Source organism: Fringilla coelebs, assembly GCF_963513975.1.
Source record: "Fringilla coelebs genome assembly, chromosome: Z".
Classification (NCBI taxonomy): domain Eukaryota; kingdom Metazoa; phylum Chordata; class Aves; order Passeriformes; family Fringillidae; genus Fringilla; species Fringilla coelebs.
Genome location: NC_140031.1, coordinates 12,373,122 through 12,387,182, shown reverse-complemented (window position 1 = coordinate 12,387,182; position 14,061 = coordinate 12,373,122). Strand labels below are relative to the sequence as shown.

Sequence of the window (14,061 nt, the reverse complement as noted above, 5' to 3'; positions counted from 1 at the left end):
GCAGCTCCTCTCCAGGCATCTCTTTATGACTCTGTCAAAAAATTGCCCCTCCCCTGACAACTTCAGTTTAAAGGCCTCTTTCCCATTTCCAAGACTATGACTGAAGGTGCTCTTCCCCTTCTCTGATAGATGAACTCCATCAGCCCTCAGCAGACCAGGTTCTCAAAGCAAGTCCCATGGCTGAAGAAGCCATACTCCTGGCTGTGGCACCAGTCCTGTAGCCATTTTTCGATTCACTAGATACAAACCCTTTCAAACCCCTTCCTTTTGCCTGGGAGGATTGACTGTGCACTCCAGAGCCCTCACTGTCACTCCCTTCTCAGCCTGGTCATGGATGTGTCACTGGCACACGTGTGAAACAACAGCAGTGGGTAATAGTGGGCTGTACAGGGCTTGGTTGTCTCTCGGAGACATTGCGGACAGAAGCCCCAGGAAAGCAGCACCTCCCTAGAGAGCGTGTCAGGTTGGCAAATGGATGCCTTGTTACTTCTCGGAAGAGAGTTGCCTCCTACCACCACTCATCAACTTTCCGTAGTTGTGCTGGCTGTAACACAGAGAGCAGGTCTGGCTGCCTTACTCAGCTCCAGCATTTCTCCTGGTGTGACAGGATCTTATATGGAAGCTTTGAGTTGTTATGAATACTGTTTTCAAAGTATCCTGAATTCATCAATGTATTTGTGAACTTGAGGGCTAAATTGTTTAGGGTTGGTGAATCTTCTTTCTTGCCTAATAATAAAATTAACAATTAAAAGGTAGTAAAGTGAGATCTGCTCTGCGCACTTTTGAAAATGTATGTATGCTTTCATATATGTATATATTGTATATGTATATGTATATGTATACATAAAATTGAATTGATGTTTAAAAAAAATACATCAAGATGTTTATTTTGCTTCTGTCTGAAAACTCTGTCTGGATTTATAAATAAGCCTACTTTTTCCATGCATAATTTTTAGTCTTAGGTATCTTTTCTTTGAAAGTTGCTAAGGGCAGGGCTGCTATGCTTTGTATTATGGTCTCCAGTTTTTTCAATACATTTTACTATAGTGAATCTATGGCATGTACAAGATCCTACATTTGTTTCATTTTCTTGTTTTGTAGCTAGTTTGTGTATATGTAATGGAGCTGTTTCCACATTTTCATCTTTACTAGGGAGTTTGAGATTAGCAGAATATATATCTAGGCATGAATATGAATTTGGAACTAAAATCTTGTAATAATGAGATTGTTTTAAAAAAGAAAGATTCTCAGGTAAATTGTTATATCTCTTTGTTGCTGATCTGTAACTGTCTTCTGATAAGTATGTAATTTTGATTATTTTTAGTCAGATTTTTGTAATTGGATAAGTAATCAAAAATACATTTACCATAGGCTAAAAAACTTGTATTTTATTGAAGCAGGAGGGATAGAAAATTTTGCAAGTTTACATCCTTTCATCTTTTTATATTCAGCAGGTTGCCATTTCAGCTGTAAATAATGCTCAAGATCCAAACGTGGAGGAAACAAGGGAAGAAAAGGCTAAACAGAATACGTAAGTGACTTGATTTTTTTAAACTCTTTTAAGTCTTTTAACTTTGCTTAAAAATCTAAAGCAGTTTTGTGATGTCTTGGGTTCCTGTTGTTGCTTATAGCAGCAAAGCCATAATTTCAAAGAGTTTCAGTCATCTCCTATTTTATGTACAGGCATTTCACATAAATGAAGGTCTGGGTTGATGAATCATCATTTTAGTAATGATCTAAAAAAACAAGCATGGTTTTTGGAAAGGTGTATTTTATCTAGGAGAAAGACAATAACTGAAAAAATAGAAAATCTTATTACGATAGCATATAAATAAATGTCCCTATGTATACATAATGTTTGTGAAAGACTTTAAAATGACTTTTAGAAAGACTTGAAATCCTCTACTTTTTAAAATTACATGATTTTGCTTTAACTGAATGTAAGATGCCCCTCAAGAATTTATTATGACATTGTCTTTTCTCTTCTAGAGATGCAGATTATAGTGATATTAACAGTATTAGTTAAATTGGATTTCCTCTTCCAATTTTTTCTCTTTCTCTTTGTCTATCAAAATCAACCTTTTCTTTGCCTGCTGTCTTGAATAGGTGGAAGTGCTATATTGTTTGTGCTTTTGTTTGAGTCAGTTTCTGATTGCTAGGGGAGACAAAAACATGAATATCAATATTTGCCAGCTCAGATTGCAGTGTAGTGCAGTAATTGAAGCAATGCAGATCTCTATAGCTTTGATCAGGTGGCTTTCAGGTACTTTATCTCATACTAATTAAAATACTTTTTCAGGGGGTTATGTGTATATTTATACACATGCATGTATATAAAATGAAAACAGCATAACATACTATTTTTTCTCTCTCTATAGTATGACTGAGGTTGTTACTAGCATCCTTTCCCACTCATTTTCTTTAAAACAAGATGCAGAAGTTCCTAGGTAAGACAAACCTATGCTGTTTTATGTAATAAAACAGCATTTTTGATTTGAAGTAATGTGATTACTTCACATTACTTCAAAATGCAGTAAAGTATTTTGCTGCAAAATATTTGTAGGTAGAGTGTATTGTACCTACAAACTAAGTGGCATTTTTTGGAACTTTTTTGTACTATAATCCTTGTGGATCATATACTCTCACGTGTTGTCTGGAATATTGCATGACTCAGATATTAATTCAGAGCTATCAGATTTCAAGAGACATGATAGTTTTGTTTTCTGGTTCTGGACAGAATTCATTATATAATATTACTCTAGAAGATACTTGATTATATAGAACACGTGAACAATAATACTTTAAAATTATATACATTTTAATTAAAATTATTAAAATGCAGCTATCCTATGGCAACTGATAGATTTACATAAATATATACAAAATAAAGAGAATGTTGGAATTGGGAAAAGGAGTCAGGAGTCAGTCTCAGACTTTCAGTTCTGGAACAGTCCTCTATAAGGCTTTTTTCAGTTCAGAGGAAAATATGAACTACACATACTTTTGCGCTCCATTTTCATGTGTCTCTAATCTCTCTTCCTTCTTGAGTTTCTCATGCCAACTTTAAAAAAAAAAATTTACTCAAACTTTTGGCATTTCAATGCTTGCACATTCTAATTGCCTTCCTAAAGATTTCATATGCCCCTTCACACCTATTACATATCTAAAACTATTACTCATTGTCCACTACTTTATGATCCTGTTTGTTCACATGCTTGGAGGCCATTCTGTGCAATTTTAAGAAGTTCTCTAAGCGTTGGCTGTATCCATAGCAATGTCAGCATTTTTCTTAAACAGAGAAATGTCTTTTGGGTTGATTTCTATCAGTGCAAGTGAAGTCCTTCAGTTTCTTCATAGCTTAATGTATATCCTAACCCTCTCTTCTTCATGTAAGGAATCAATGTACTTAATATTCTTTACCAATGAAAAGATCTTGTTATCACTGTGGGAAAATGTTAAGAAAATAATTTCAAATTAGAGTAACATGCACAATCCATTACTCTGAAATCTTAGTACTTTTTACGCCCAAATATCTAAAGGAACATTGTAAAAGGCTGAGCTCTCCCGGGGTGGTTCGGGTCCAATGCAGCTGTCTCTGGACCCTTGGCCCCTTGCAGCCTTTACAAGGACAGAAGTCAAAAATGCAAGATGCTCTTCTCCTCTGGGCTAAAAAATAATTAAGAGAGCAGTGTCCCAGGAGAGAAAGAGGGTGAATGCCTGATGGCAGGAGACTTTTAAACCCGGGGGAATGGGGGATGGAGGAAGAGGACCACAGCCAATGCGGTACAAGTGAGGAAGGGGTGAGGGGAGGAGTAAACCTGGGGCAAACCATTACCACCAGGGCTTTTGGGGGGAAAGACCGTGTGATCAGTGCAAATTACCAAACACCCAGTGCAAAAACCACGACTAAATAAACTATTTAGTGCAATACAGTACCTGCCCCTTTTCTGTTGAGAAAAATTAAAAGAAAAGTGTCGGCCTATTCGGATACAGATTATGAATTCATCCACTCATGATTTGTGGATCTGTCAGTTTGCTTGAGCATTTTTTAAGTCAAAATGAATCTGCCTTCTTCCTTTTTTCAACTAAAAATGTCCCTCTTCATTTTCCATCAGCTGTTTGACTTTATGACTAGCCAGGCCTTTTTTCTGTCTTTTTTGTCAAGTCATTGTTTTCTGCCTGTATCTCTAGTGATAGAATATTTTAGATACACTTGTGGCTACAAAATCAGATAGAACTTACATCTTTACTTCTGTTTTTCATTCAGTCATTTAAGAAGTGTTAGGAAATATGTCCTACATGTTCACTGGTCAAGATCATCGTGCACTGTTAATTATTCAGTTGCTCCTACAAATTAATTATGTTTTTTAAATATAGAGGTATCTTTAAAATTTTTCTGGATTGATTTAAGACAACCTTGTATAGGTGTTTTGAACTCTGAATGTTTTTCATAGTTGGTTCTTTTCTTTCTTAAGTAGTGCAGACACTGTAAGTGATTCTCAGCCTTCTGAGACTGCTGTGTCGACTGTGTCAAGTCTTGCCTCCCATACTTCTGTTTGTGCAAAGAAGCAAGAAGTCGAGGAAGAAGTCCCTAGAGAAGAGAAACCAAGCACATCAGAAACTGTCAGGCAAATGCTGCAAGATGAAATGTTTAAATTAGTTCAGGTGAGCCCATCTAATTATTTTATTAGTTTTCATGGTATCAACTGTGTTGCTAAAAAAATGGAAATAGTTACTGTTTTAAGGGCATTCTGGGTGTGGTTGGTGCAGTGCTGGCTAAATGCCAGTGCACCCGCTAGAATATATTTACTCATTTTCTACTGTGAGATAGGATTAAGAGGAAGACAAAGCAGGCTCAAAACTTCAAAAAAATATAAAGAAAACTTTATTGACAGTAACTCAAAGAAAGAATAATAAGAATCAGAATAAAACCTTTAGAACACTTCTCCTCTCCCCTATAACCTTTTCTTTCTCACTCGCAACATACAGAAACAATTCAGTTGGTTTATCAGCTCTAGAAAAGTTTTTCTTCCGTTCACTTAGGGAGGGCACTTGCCTTTGCCATGCCATAGACTTCTTTGTGACTTTTAACGTCCATGAATAGCAATTGCTCAGAAATCTGCAATCATGGAGTCCCTCCCATCTTTTGCAGCTTTCCCACAGCTGTGTTTTGAGCCATATCAACTTAGAGGGTACTGTTTTAAGGATGAGCTGTTCAAGAGCAAAGATTATCTGTTGCTCAGATCATCATCTGTGGGAGCAGAGGTTTTCTTCTCTCCCTTGGGGCACCCTTTTCTCTCTCAAGTTCAAACTTCTCCTGGGATCACAACTACTTCAATATCTGCTTGCTTTAGCATAGATGCCTGTGCTTATATCTACAATTTGAACACTTCATCCCCCCATACTTTCAATGAGCTACAGGGAAAAAGAGTGATATATCAATTATATCTTCTCCATAGCTTTACAAGCAGATTTCAGCCCAAACCTGAGGCATCTCCTCAACCCTCTTATCTGGGACTTGACTTCTTCTAACTGACCTTCGTGTCTCATGTTGTTCTCTGTGTGTCTTTACTCTGCCCTTTTCTGTGACCTGAGGGAGGATTGAAGGTCTGCAAATCTTATCTATGCCCTAAAAGAGTTAATATCTCACCCGAGGCCTGCAGATGCTCGCAGGATCCCTGCCAGGGGTGTCCGGAGCACTCACTCCCGGTGATGGACTTCAGGCTGCCTGGGCCTGTGTCAGAATCTCAGGGGGCCCAGGCCCGGACAGCAGCGGCCGCTCTGCCTGCATGGCTGCTTTCTGTCCCCTGCTGCATTCAATTCCAGCTGCAGGGCTGCTTTCTGTGTGGACTACAGAGCTGCCTCTGGGGTTTTTTTTGGCTGCCGCGCTGGGATCTCAGCAGCCAGGCTAGGACTCGGCGGCCGATGGCCTCTCCCTCCCTGCCTGGCAGCCCCCGGGGCCCGGCCCGGCCCTCCCCCAAGTGCCCTCGGCCGAGCGGGCCTGGCCCGGCCCTGCGGCAGAGCCGGCCCGGCCCGGCCAGCCTTGCTGCCTGTGCCCAGGCCAGAAAGGAAAGAGAATTCCCGGGGTTTGTTCGTTTTGAAATGTGTGTTCACAGAGGCAGGTCTAGCTTTTAATTGTCTCATTAATATTCTTATTTTCAAAGCTAGCACAAATTGGTTTTGCTAGGCACAAGGGAAGCTCTCAGCAGTTCCTCTCAGAAAAAATCACCGGGTGGATCCAGTGCAAAACCAGCACAGGTTGTTCTTTAAAGAGGTTTCTAGTTCCATGTTAATCACTTTGAAACTTATTTTTGACTTAACTCTTGCTTTTAATTCAAGAAAATGAGTGGTATAATAATAGATATTTGAGTGTGTTTTAGCTCACATGAGTCAGTGTCCTTTATTAGTTTACATGTGGAAAAATTCTGATGCTGTAATAGCTTTTCAACTGTGCTAGGATTTAAGTGGTGGTAGGATGTTGAGCCAGTTTTATGTCACTTTACATTTATTGAAACTTCCTAAAAAATTGAAGATATTTGTCTTGCTTTAGCATAGCCTGTCTGTGGCAGGTATTTATTTTATCTTACAAGGAAGTCCAAAACAGTAAACAATTATACAAATTAATCATTATTGAATCATCCCATTATTGGGATGTTGTCTGTTTTGTTGCCTCATTGTGAACAGCTGTAACATAGCCTAGACATTTTTGCTAGGATTTCTGTTAAAGTTATTGGCATTGTTAACTTTTTTCATGTGTGTATTCAGCTCCAGCAGATCAACTTCATGAGTTTAATGCAATTAGTGCAGTCATCCTTTACCAATGTGCCAAATGTGCAACAAGTATTACAGCAGCATCGGTTGGTTCACCTGGCAGGGAGCCAGCCTGCACACACTGCTGAAAGCAATGCTTCTCCAAAAACACAAGTGCTCACCCAAGAAGAAAAAGGAAAAACTGGTCAAAAGAGCTCTGTTTTTCAGCCAAGGAAGAGTGTAGAGGATGAAAGCAACAATGGTCAAATAAAAGTAGGTATATGAAAGCATGGTTTATGAAGACTGTTCAGTATATGTGGTATGTTGTCTATCCTGTTGAGTTAGGAAATATGTTAGTAGTGATTGGTGTAGATAGAACTATTTTTGTGCGTATTTAATCCATGGATGATATGTACGTACTGGTTTGTTTGCTTTTCTCATTTAGAATCATCTGGATAAGAGTGCCTCTTTGACATTATTTGAAAGCAACAGCAAGGAAACAGGATTAATGTCACCATCCCAAGATTTGCATTCTTCAGTGCCTACTAAACCACTTCATCTCCTAGCTCCTTCCTCAGGCATCCAACAAAAAGTGAAACTTATCCCTGTTGAAAAAAAAATTAGCTACTCAAATGGGTTTCCTTTGCTTAAGCTGGAATCAAGTTATCATGTCAAACCAGCATTTTTACATCCAATAGAAATGTCATCAGCATTTGCCAGGCCACCCCCATTACCACGAGTAGCTTGGAGTTCATCAGATTCCTTATGGGACTATCAGTCATATGAACCAAGAAAGAGTAAGGCAGAGGAAGATTTCCAAAGAAGTAGATACAACCCTGAGATTTCAAGACAAAAGCATGAGGAAAAGGAGAGATGGGCAGAAACAGTGCGTGAAGGTCCTCCCAAACATCTGAATTCAGATCACTGTGAAGGACAGCAAGATTCACCTCAGCCACAGTTCCCTGAAAATGTCAACATGTTCAAAGCACCAAGTACTCAGAACCTGGCTGCTATTCCACTGTTGCACTTGCAGCTTGACCCAGTATCTAGAGTTCCACCAGCTGTAAGGCAGCCAATCACTACTACTTCAGTACCTGTTAAACCTGCAGCAAAGGATGCTGACTCCAGAGAAAGACAGTGGGATGAAGGAATGTCACTACTTCAGATTAATTTACCTCAGAAAAAGAAGGTACTGGATTTTAATAATATATTTTTCTAAGTTGTAATGTTTTGTCAGTTTCATGGTTTTTTAGTCATCACAAATAATTTCATGTTTACAGACTTTGAATTTGAAATTGTTCAGTACATATGCCAGGACGGATCTAGAACTAAGGATACCTGCTTATTGACATGTCAGTATGAGGCAGACTGCAAGCCTGAAAGTGTTTATAACTACATTAAATTGATTCTACATTCCATAGTTCATCAATGTTCAGCCCACTGGTAATGGTTGTGAAGAATTTGCTATCTAAAATACTGGACAATATTTGTTCGGCAAAAAAATAGGATTTTTTCCTAGACAGATTATAATAGAATTACTTACAGAAACAGAATGTGGTGAAAAATCCTGTTTTGCAGGGCAGAAATGGACTGGTAAAAGGCTTGGTAAGAAAATATTACGGACGCTGAATACTTGATGTTTTGAAAAATTTTATTTCTCATAGACTTACATGCTTGCATATCCCAGTTGAGAGGAATGGAAATGCTTTTCCTTAAGGGTACTTCTTCAGTACTTGTCTACATTGGATAATTCCTAACTTCACCCTGAACTACCTACATAAGAAATCCAAATATTAGTGAAATATGTTCTGTGGAGAAAATTCATACCTCTTAATTTTCAGAAAATAGTTTACACATGTACATATTGGCAGAGGTTCTGTTCTGATACTATTAATACTCCATTTCCATATTCTTTACAAAACGTTACAGGAGTTTTGTTTGTGTAACTGAAATCCAAACTGGATTTACTTTCTTCATACAGTCTGACTGGGGTTCCCCTCCCCATTTTCTTTCTCTCTCTCTCTGAACCCTCTTAGGCACCAAATCTCATCCCACTTCAAGATCTCATTGTATTTGAGCAATGCCACAAGCATCATTCTGTGCCTGGTAGTTCCTCTGGACAAGACCAAACCAAACCTATCCAGCTACTAAGAACTGATGTTGAACCATTTCAACTTAGACATGTGCAGAACACAAGAAAAAGGCAAGCCAGATTTTTAAAGTGGAACTTCATTTTGACAGACTAACTGGTAACTTGTGCATTCTAGCTTTGGCATCAGAAGGAGTGTATTCTCTCAGCAGAGTATAAAATAGCAAATGCTGGTAAAGATACAGCAGAACTGTATCATTAGGATGTAAGGAGTTCTTGCTTTTAGGAGATTGATAGGACGAAGATTCAAGAGGGAATGTTTTTCATTCCACTATCTGTGTTTTAAAGTCTTGTTGTCTTCTGACTGTTTGCTATACACTCTTAATGAAATGCTCACTCCTTACGCAGTGAATATTAGTAGACTGCTGTCTGGGCTGCATATTGTCACTGTCATCTTCAAGAAAGAAAGGATTATATGTTCTTTCAATATAATTAAATATGTAGGCTGTTTTTAATAGAGACGGTGATTAACAAAATTCCTGCTGAAGCTGAGTTGTTGTGGGTTTTTTTGCTAGGTATATTATTTATAACTTACAAAATTTAATCTATTTGATGTTAATTGATTTCTCAAAGAGTTGAAACAGTTGTTTAAGCTGCTTACATTTCTTTGCTCAGTTCTTACAGAATGCTGATAGAATGTTCTGGAATAGAATACTTGGTTTTAATTATGCTTTTTTTTAAAAGAATGCTTTTAATTAAGTCATTTTGGAGCAGAGGCTCAAGAGGAGTTTTTTACTGTTGAAGTGAAAACTTGCTACACAAGTAACTGCAGATAGAGTTTAGAATACATTTTAATAGTATCTATGAAAGTGCTTAAAGCTGTAGTTGCTGTCATATAATCTCCTTGTCACATTAAAGAGGAAGCTATAGTTATGTAATCTATTGTCACTTAGTAGTTAGAACATTACTGCTGTGTAATTGAAGTTTGCTTCTTATTGATTTCTTGTGGGCATTTTGTGTAGTTATTATTAATTATACACAAGATATAGATGTGAAATATTATGAGGTCTGTTATATTTAATATAAATAGCCTATTAGACAATTAATAGATTTTAGTGTAATTGCTGGTATTTCTATAGGTTCCTACAACATTTTTGAGTAGTTTTCAAGCAGGCAGAAATTGTGATTTGAATCTATATGTAGCAGCTGTTTTTCTTTTCCAATCTTTATTTCAGTGTTTATTTCTTGATAGTAATCTTTCCTAGAAAACTGTGGTTATTTCAGAACACGTCTTACTCTTTACCTGTAATTAATATGTTGACAGTAAAAAGAGGCGTAGTAAGAAGCAACTGAAAGAGAAGGAGGATAAGAGGAAACCAAGCGTGTCCTTCCGTCCAGATGACTCCATCATCAGTATTAGTGACACAGCAGTGCCTTCTGAATCAGAGACTGGGGTATAGAATTATGGTTTTTTTCTTAGCTCTTACCTTTTCCATTTAAGTATTAGCAGAAAAGAAAGCCAAACAATAAAATACTTCTCTTCCAGGCTCTAGCCTACAAACAGTATGTGTATTTTTGATTCACATACTTGCATTTTCTCTAAACTGGAGATTGATTTTTACAAAGGATTCCAGGGTACTCTTTTTTTTCTGGAACATGAAATTGTTTTGATAGGATATAAGTCTGCATTTGTAGTAAATACATATAAAAATGTTAAAAATAAAAAAAATATTATTTTTCCTAGTAGTGACAAAGTGACCCAGGCAAGTGATTCAGACATTATTCTTTCCATGTGGGCCTGGATGTATGACAATATAAGAGCAAGGATGTGCAGCACTGGAACCTCAGTTTTGTCTCAGTCCAGACTCTGAAAAAAGAAAGCCTTCATCAAGCTGGGTTTTGATTAGGCCTTTCTGATATCTTTTGGGGTTTATCCTTACAAGTACCAAATTTCAAGCTAGAACACTACGAGTTTAGTGCTGGATCACCACCCAGAGCTGTGTTTCTGGTCCATACCATGCTTTCTCTGAGACTTCACTGCAGCACGGCAGCTGGAGACCCTCACCAGACCTGGAGATGTTCAGGGTTCAGCAGGGGTAGGATAGACTCAAAGAGGAATAAGGAATTTGTGATTTGTGTTACTGCACATCACCCCAAGGTACATAAGAAAATGTTACATAGTCAGTAAATTACACTAAGTTGGAATAGATCAGAGGAATTAAAACAGGTGTTGAGAAAATTAAGTGACAGTTCTTTATTTTTTCCCCCCAAATCATTACTCAGGTGAGGTATATTGGATAGTTAACATCACCAAGAAAACCTTTAATCTGCACTGGAACTGTTTTTAAAGATTTTTTTTTTCCTTATATTAGGATCACAAACCAAAATCAACATCTTATGTTCAAGATGGTTTTTTCATGTCAACGGGCAAGTACAAGTCTTTTTAATGCTTTAGTGCTTACAATGCTTTTTAATGCTGAGTACTCAAATAAAAAAAAAAAAAATCAAGGAGCATTAGTCTGTTAGAATTCACAGTAAAACTCTACAATAATCGCCATGTTAAAAACTAGTATTATGTGGTCTGTGGTCAGTAGAGCTTTCTGTCTTATAGGATCTTTCCCCAGACCTTTCAGGATGTACAACAGGTGTCCAGAACTTTTGGGAGACACTTGGTTTTTTTGGGATTGGTATGAAGAGAGGTGCAGGCAAATTTAAAATCTTGTGCAAATTATCTGAAGATTCAGAATAGTTTTCACAAAAATTTTAGAAGTATTTTAGTTTTTCTTCAAAATGAGTGATAATCTTGTATTTATGTTTATAAACAACAGAGTTAATGAAATAATAACAGTATGTCAAGTTACTTACCTGTCATTGACAGTGATTTCTGTTCATGTGATTAATCAGAATAATTCTGTAAACATTTCCAATCCTAAATTGTTAATGTATTTTAAAAATACACTATTCCAACATTATTTGCCTGCATATTCTAATTACACAAAATTTAGGGCTCTTGTAAAAGAAACTCAATACATGCAATGTTTCTAGCCTGCAATACGAAGACCAGGCCTGTGGAAAGATTTCCTTTTATATATAATATGTTAATTCATGACAATATTCAGTTCTGTCACAGGACAAAGTGCAATTCATTCTCTGAAGTTTGGCATTACAGAAATGCAAACTTTGTAGAAACAACAATACAGGAATGAAGACATACATGTCATAAATATTCCTCCCCTCCTTTTAGAATGTGAAACAGACTGTTACTGTTCAGCATACTAAAATATATAATTTAAAATCATATATCTAAACTTAATCTTGGTTTTAATTCATTGTAACATTGTGTCAGTTGTTTATTCACATAAAATTGGTAGCTGAGCTTTTCTTGGAGTAATTTTTGAAGTATGCTTAGAGACAAGTGAAAATTATCTGTCATAAATACAAGTAAGAAAATATTGGAGCCCATAATTGTGAGTTAGTATCATTGCTTTCAAATATATCTTTTTTTTTAATCAGTAATAGACACCTGTTTTGTATTATCACATTTTAGATGCAATGGATAAAGCAAGTATTACCTCAGCAGATCTGCATTATTTGGCTTCTGTAGGAAAAAAACCAGCAGAAACTCAAGATGCAAGTACAAATACTAGCCCAGGTAAGTGCTACACAGGGGATCTACAGAACCAACTGTTTCTGGTGTTGCTTCTTGATTAGTTGTGCTATTTGATCAGTTTTCAAAATGCAGCAAGTTTGTAAAGAGAAGGCAGGTTTTTGTGCAGTTTTCTTGTTTCTAAAAGAATTAAACTAGAAAACAATGGAATATAAATTATAAAGCAGTAGTTAAAATAATTATAATTTAAAATATTACTGACACAATTATGTAAGAGTCTCGTCATGCTTTCTGTAAGTCAGTTCTGCTGCAACTTTTTCTGAAAGCTTGTTTTAACTTGACTTTATCTAAATGCATTTTAGACAATGTTTCACACTTGACTGCAATTGCTTCCTTTTCTCTTCCCACACTTTTCTTTGATTGTGAACTGGCAAATCAGAAATGTACACTCAGATAATGCCATTGGTATCTTTTCTTTTTGTAAGCTCATACATTCTGGTCTTCATTTTTTTTTTTTTTCCAATCAAGTGCTCAAATCACATCAGGATCATGGGACCAGTGGTGGAAATGAGGTTTCCAAAGTTCAAGAAAACGAGCTGGTCACGTCCGTTCCTGTATCAGGTGTGGCTGCAGTCTTTCTCCACTTCATTTGTTATTTGGGAAGTCTATAAAAGTGTTACTGTTCTAACATGGGTTTTGTAACTGAGACAGCTTAATGTAGGGTGCAAATAACATGCTAGTTTTTCTGACTTTCTGAAACCCAGTCCTCATTTTGTGGATTTTAGCTTGATTCTAGTGCCCATTTAGATTTGGTGTAATGTAGAACAAATGAATTGATCAGTGGGATGTTAAAACAGATCACACAAAATTGAGCTGCAGTAGCATTGCTCCATAAATAACATTACATAGATTTCAGTACCCAATTACTTTCCCTGTGGTACGAAGAGAGCATACTAATTTTTCCATTATTGTAAAATTCAACAATGTTTTTCTATTTGAAGATAATTTTCCTACATCACATGACACATTTGCAGATAGTTTTATTAGAGGTTTCTGTCTGAGTAATCTAATTTCTTTGGATTAAGTAAAGATGCAGATTTTTTTTTTTACCTAAGTAGGAGGGACTTAGATATTAATAGCAATCTAGATGGCAGCTTAGTCAAAGCTTTTCTTATCTTCTAGAGAATGCAGAGCTGTTTCTTAGTAGTCTTAATAGTGGGAAGTTTTTGTGTCTTTTACTGTAAATATAATACTGACTATTATTATTTCCTTGTAGAATCATCCAGTTCCTCTGAGATACTGCCAGGCATGTGTTTAAACCTGAGTTTTCCTACTGAAGTGAATGAGAAACCTTTACCATCCCTTCTGTCAGATGCACCTGATTTGGTTAGTGATCTAATGTACATATGGTTTAAATGCATTTTAAGTATACTGTTTGTCTTCCTGAATTTGGTTTCTTTGTATCTGCATGAGTCAGTTGTGTAGTGTGATAGGGAAGATTGTATTTATTTTGTTCCCTAAACAAAAAGCCTTTCATCTACAAATGTCGAGAGGTAAACACAGGAAATGGTGAACAATGCACTATAAGCAGCTCATTCAAAACACATGCTGTATA

General features: G+C 36.8%; 1 protein-coding gene across 1 annotated transcript in view; it reads left to right on the top strand.

The window, feature by feature from the left end:
- The window catches only part of CPLANE1 (ciliogenesis and planar polarity effector complex subunit 1), a 65,819-nt gene that overhangs the window by 32,201 nt on the left and 19,557 nt on the right, over positions 1-14,061 (top strand). Inside the window, exons 31-40 of the mRNA XM_084225766.1 lie at positions 1,455-1,531; positions 4,476-4,665; positions 6,766-7,023; positions 7,196-7,939; positions 8,787-8,953; positions 10,164-10,293; positions 11,212-11,266; positions 12,387-12,491; positions 12,975-13,067; positions 13,723-13,832. Of these exons, the coding sequence (XP_084081892.1) occupies positions 1,455-1,531; positions 4,476-4,665; positions 6,766-7,023; positions 7,196-7,939; positions 8,787-8,953; positions 10,164-10,293; positions 11,212-11,266; positions 12,387-12,491; positions 12,975-13,067; positions 13,723-13,832 (1,929 nt within the window). The remainder of the gene's footprint in view (positions 1-1,454; positions 1,532-4,475; positions 4,666-6,765; positions 7,024-7,195; positions 7,940-8,786; positions 8,954-10,163; positions 10,294-11,211; positions 11,267-12,386; positions 12,492-12,974; positions 13,068-13,722; positions 13,833-14,061) is intronic.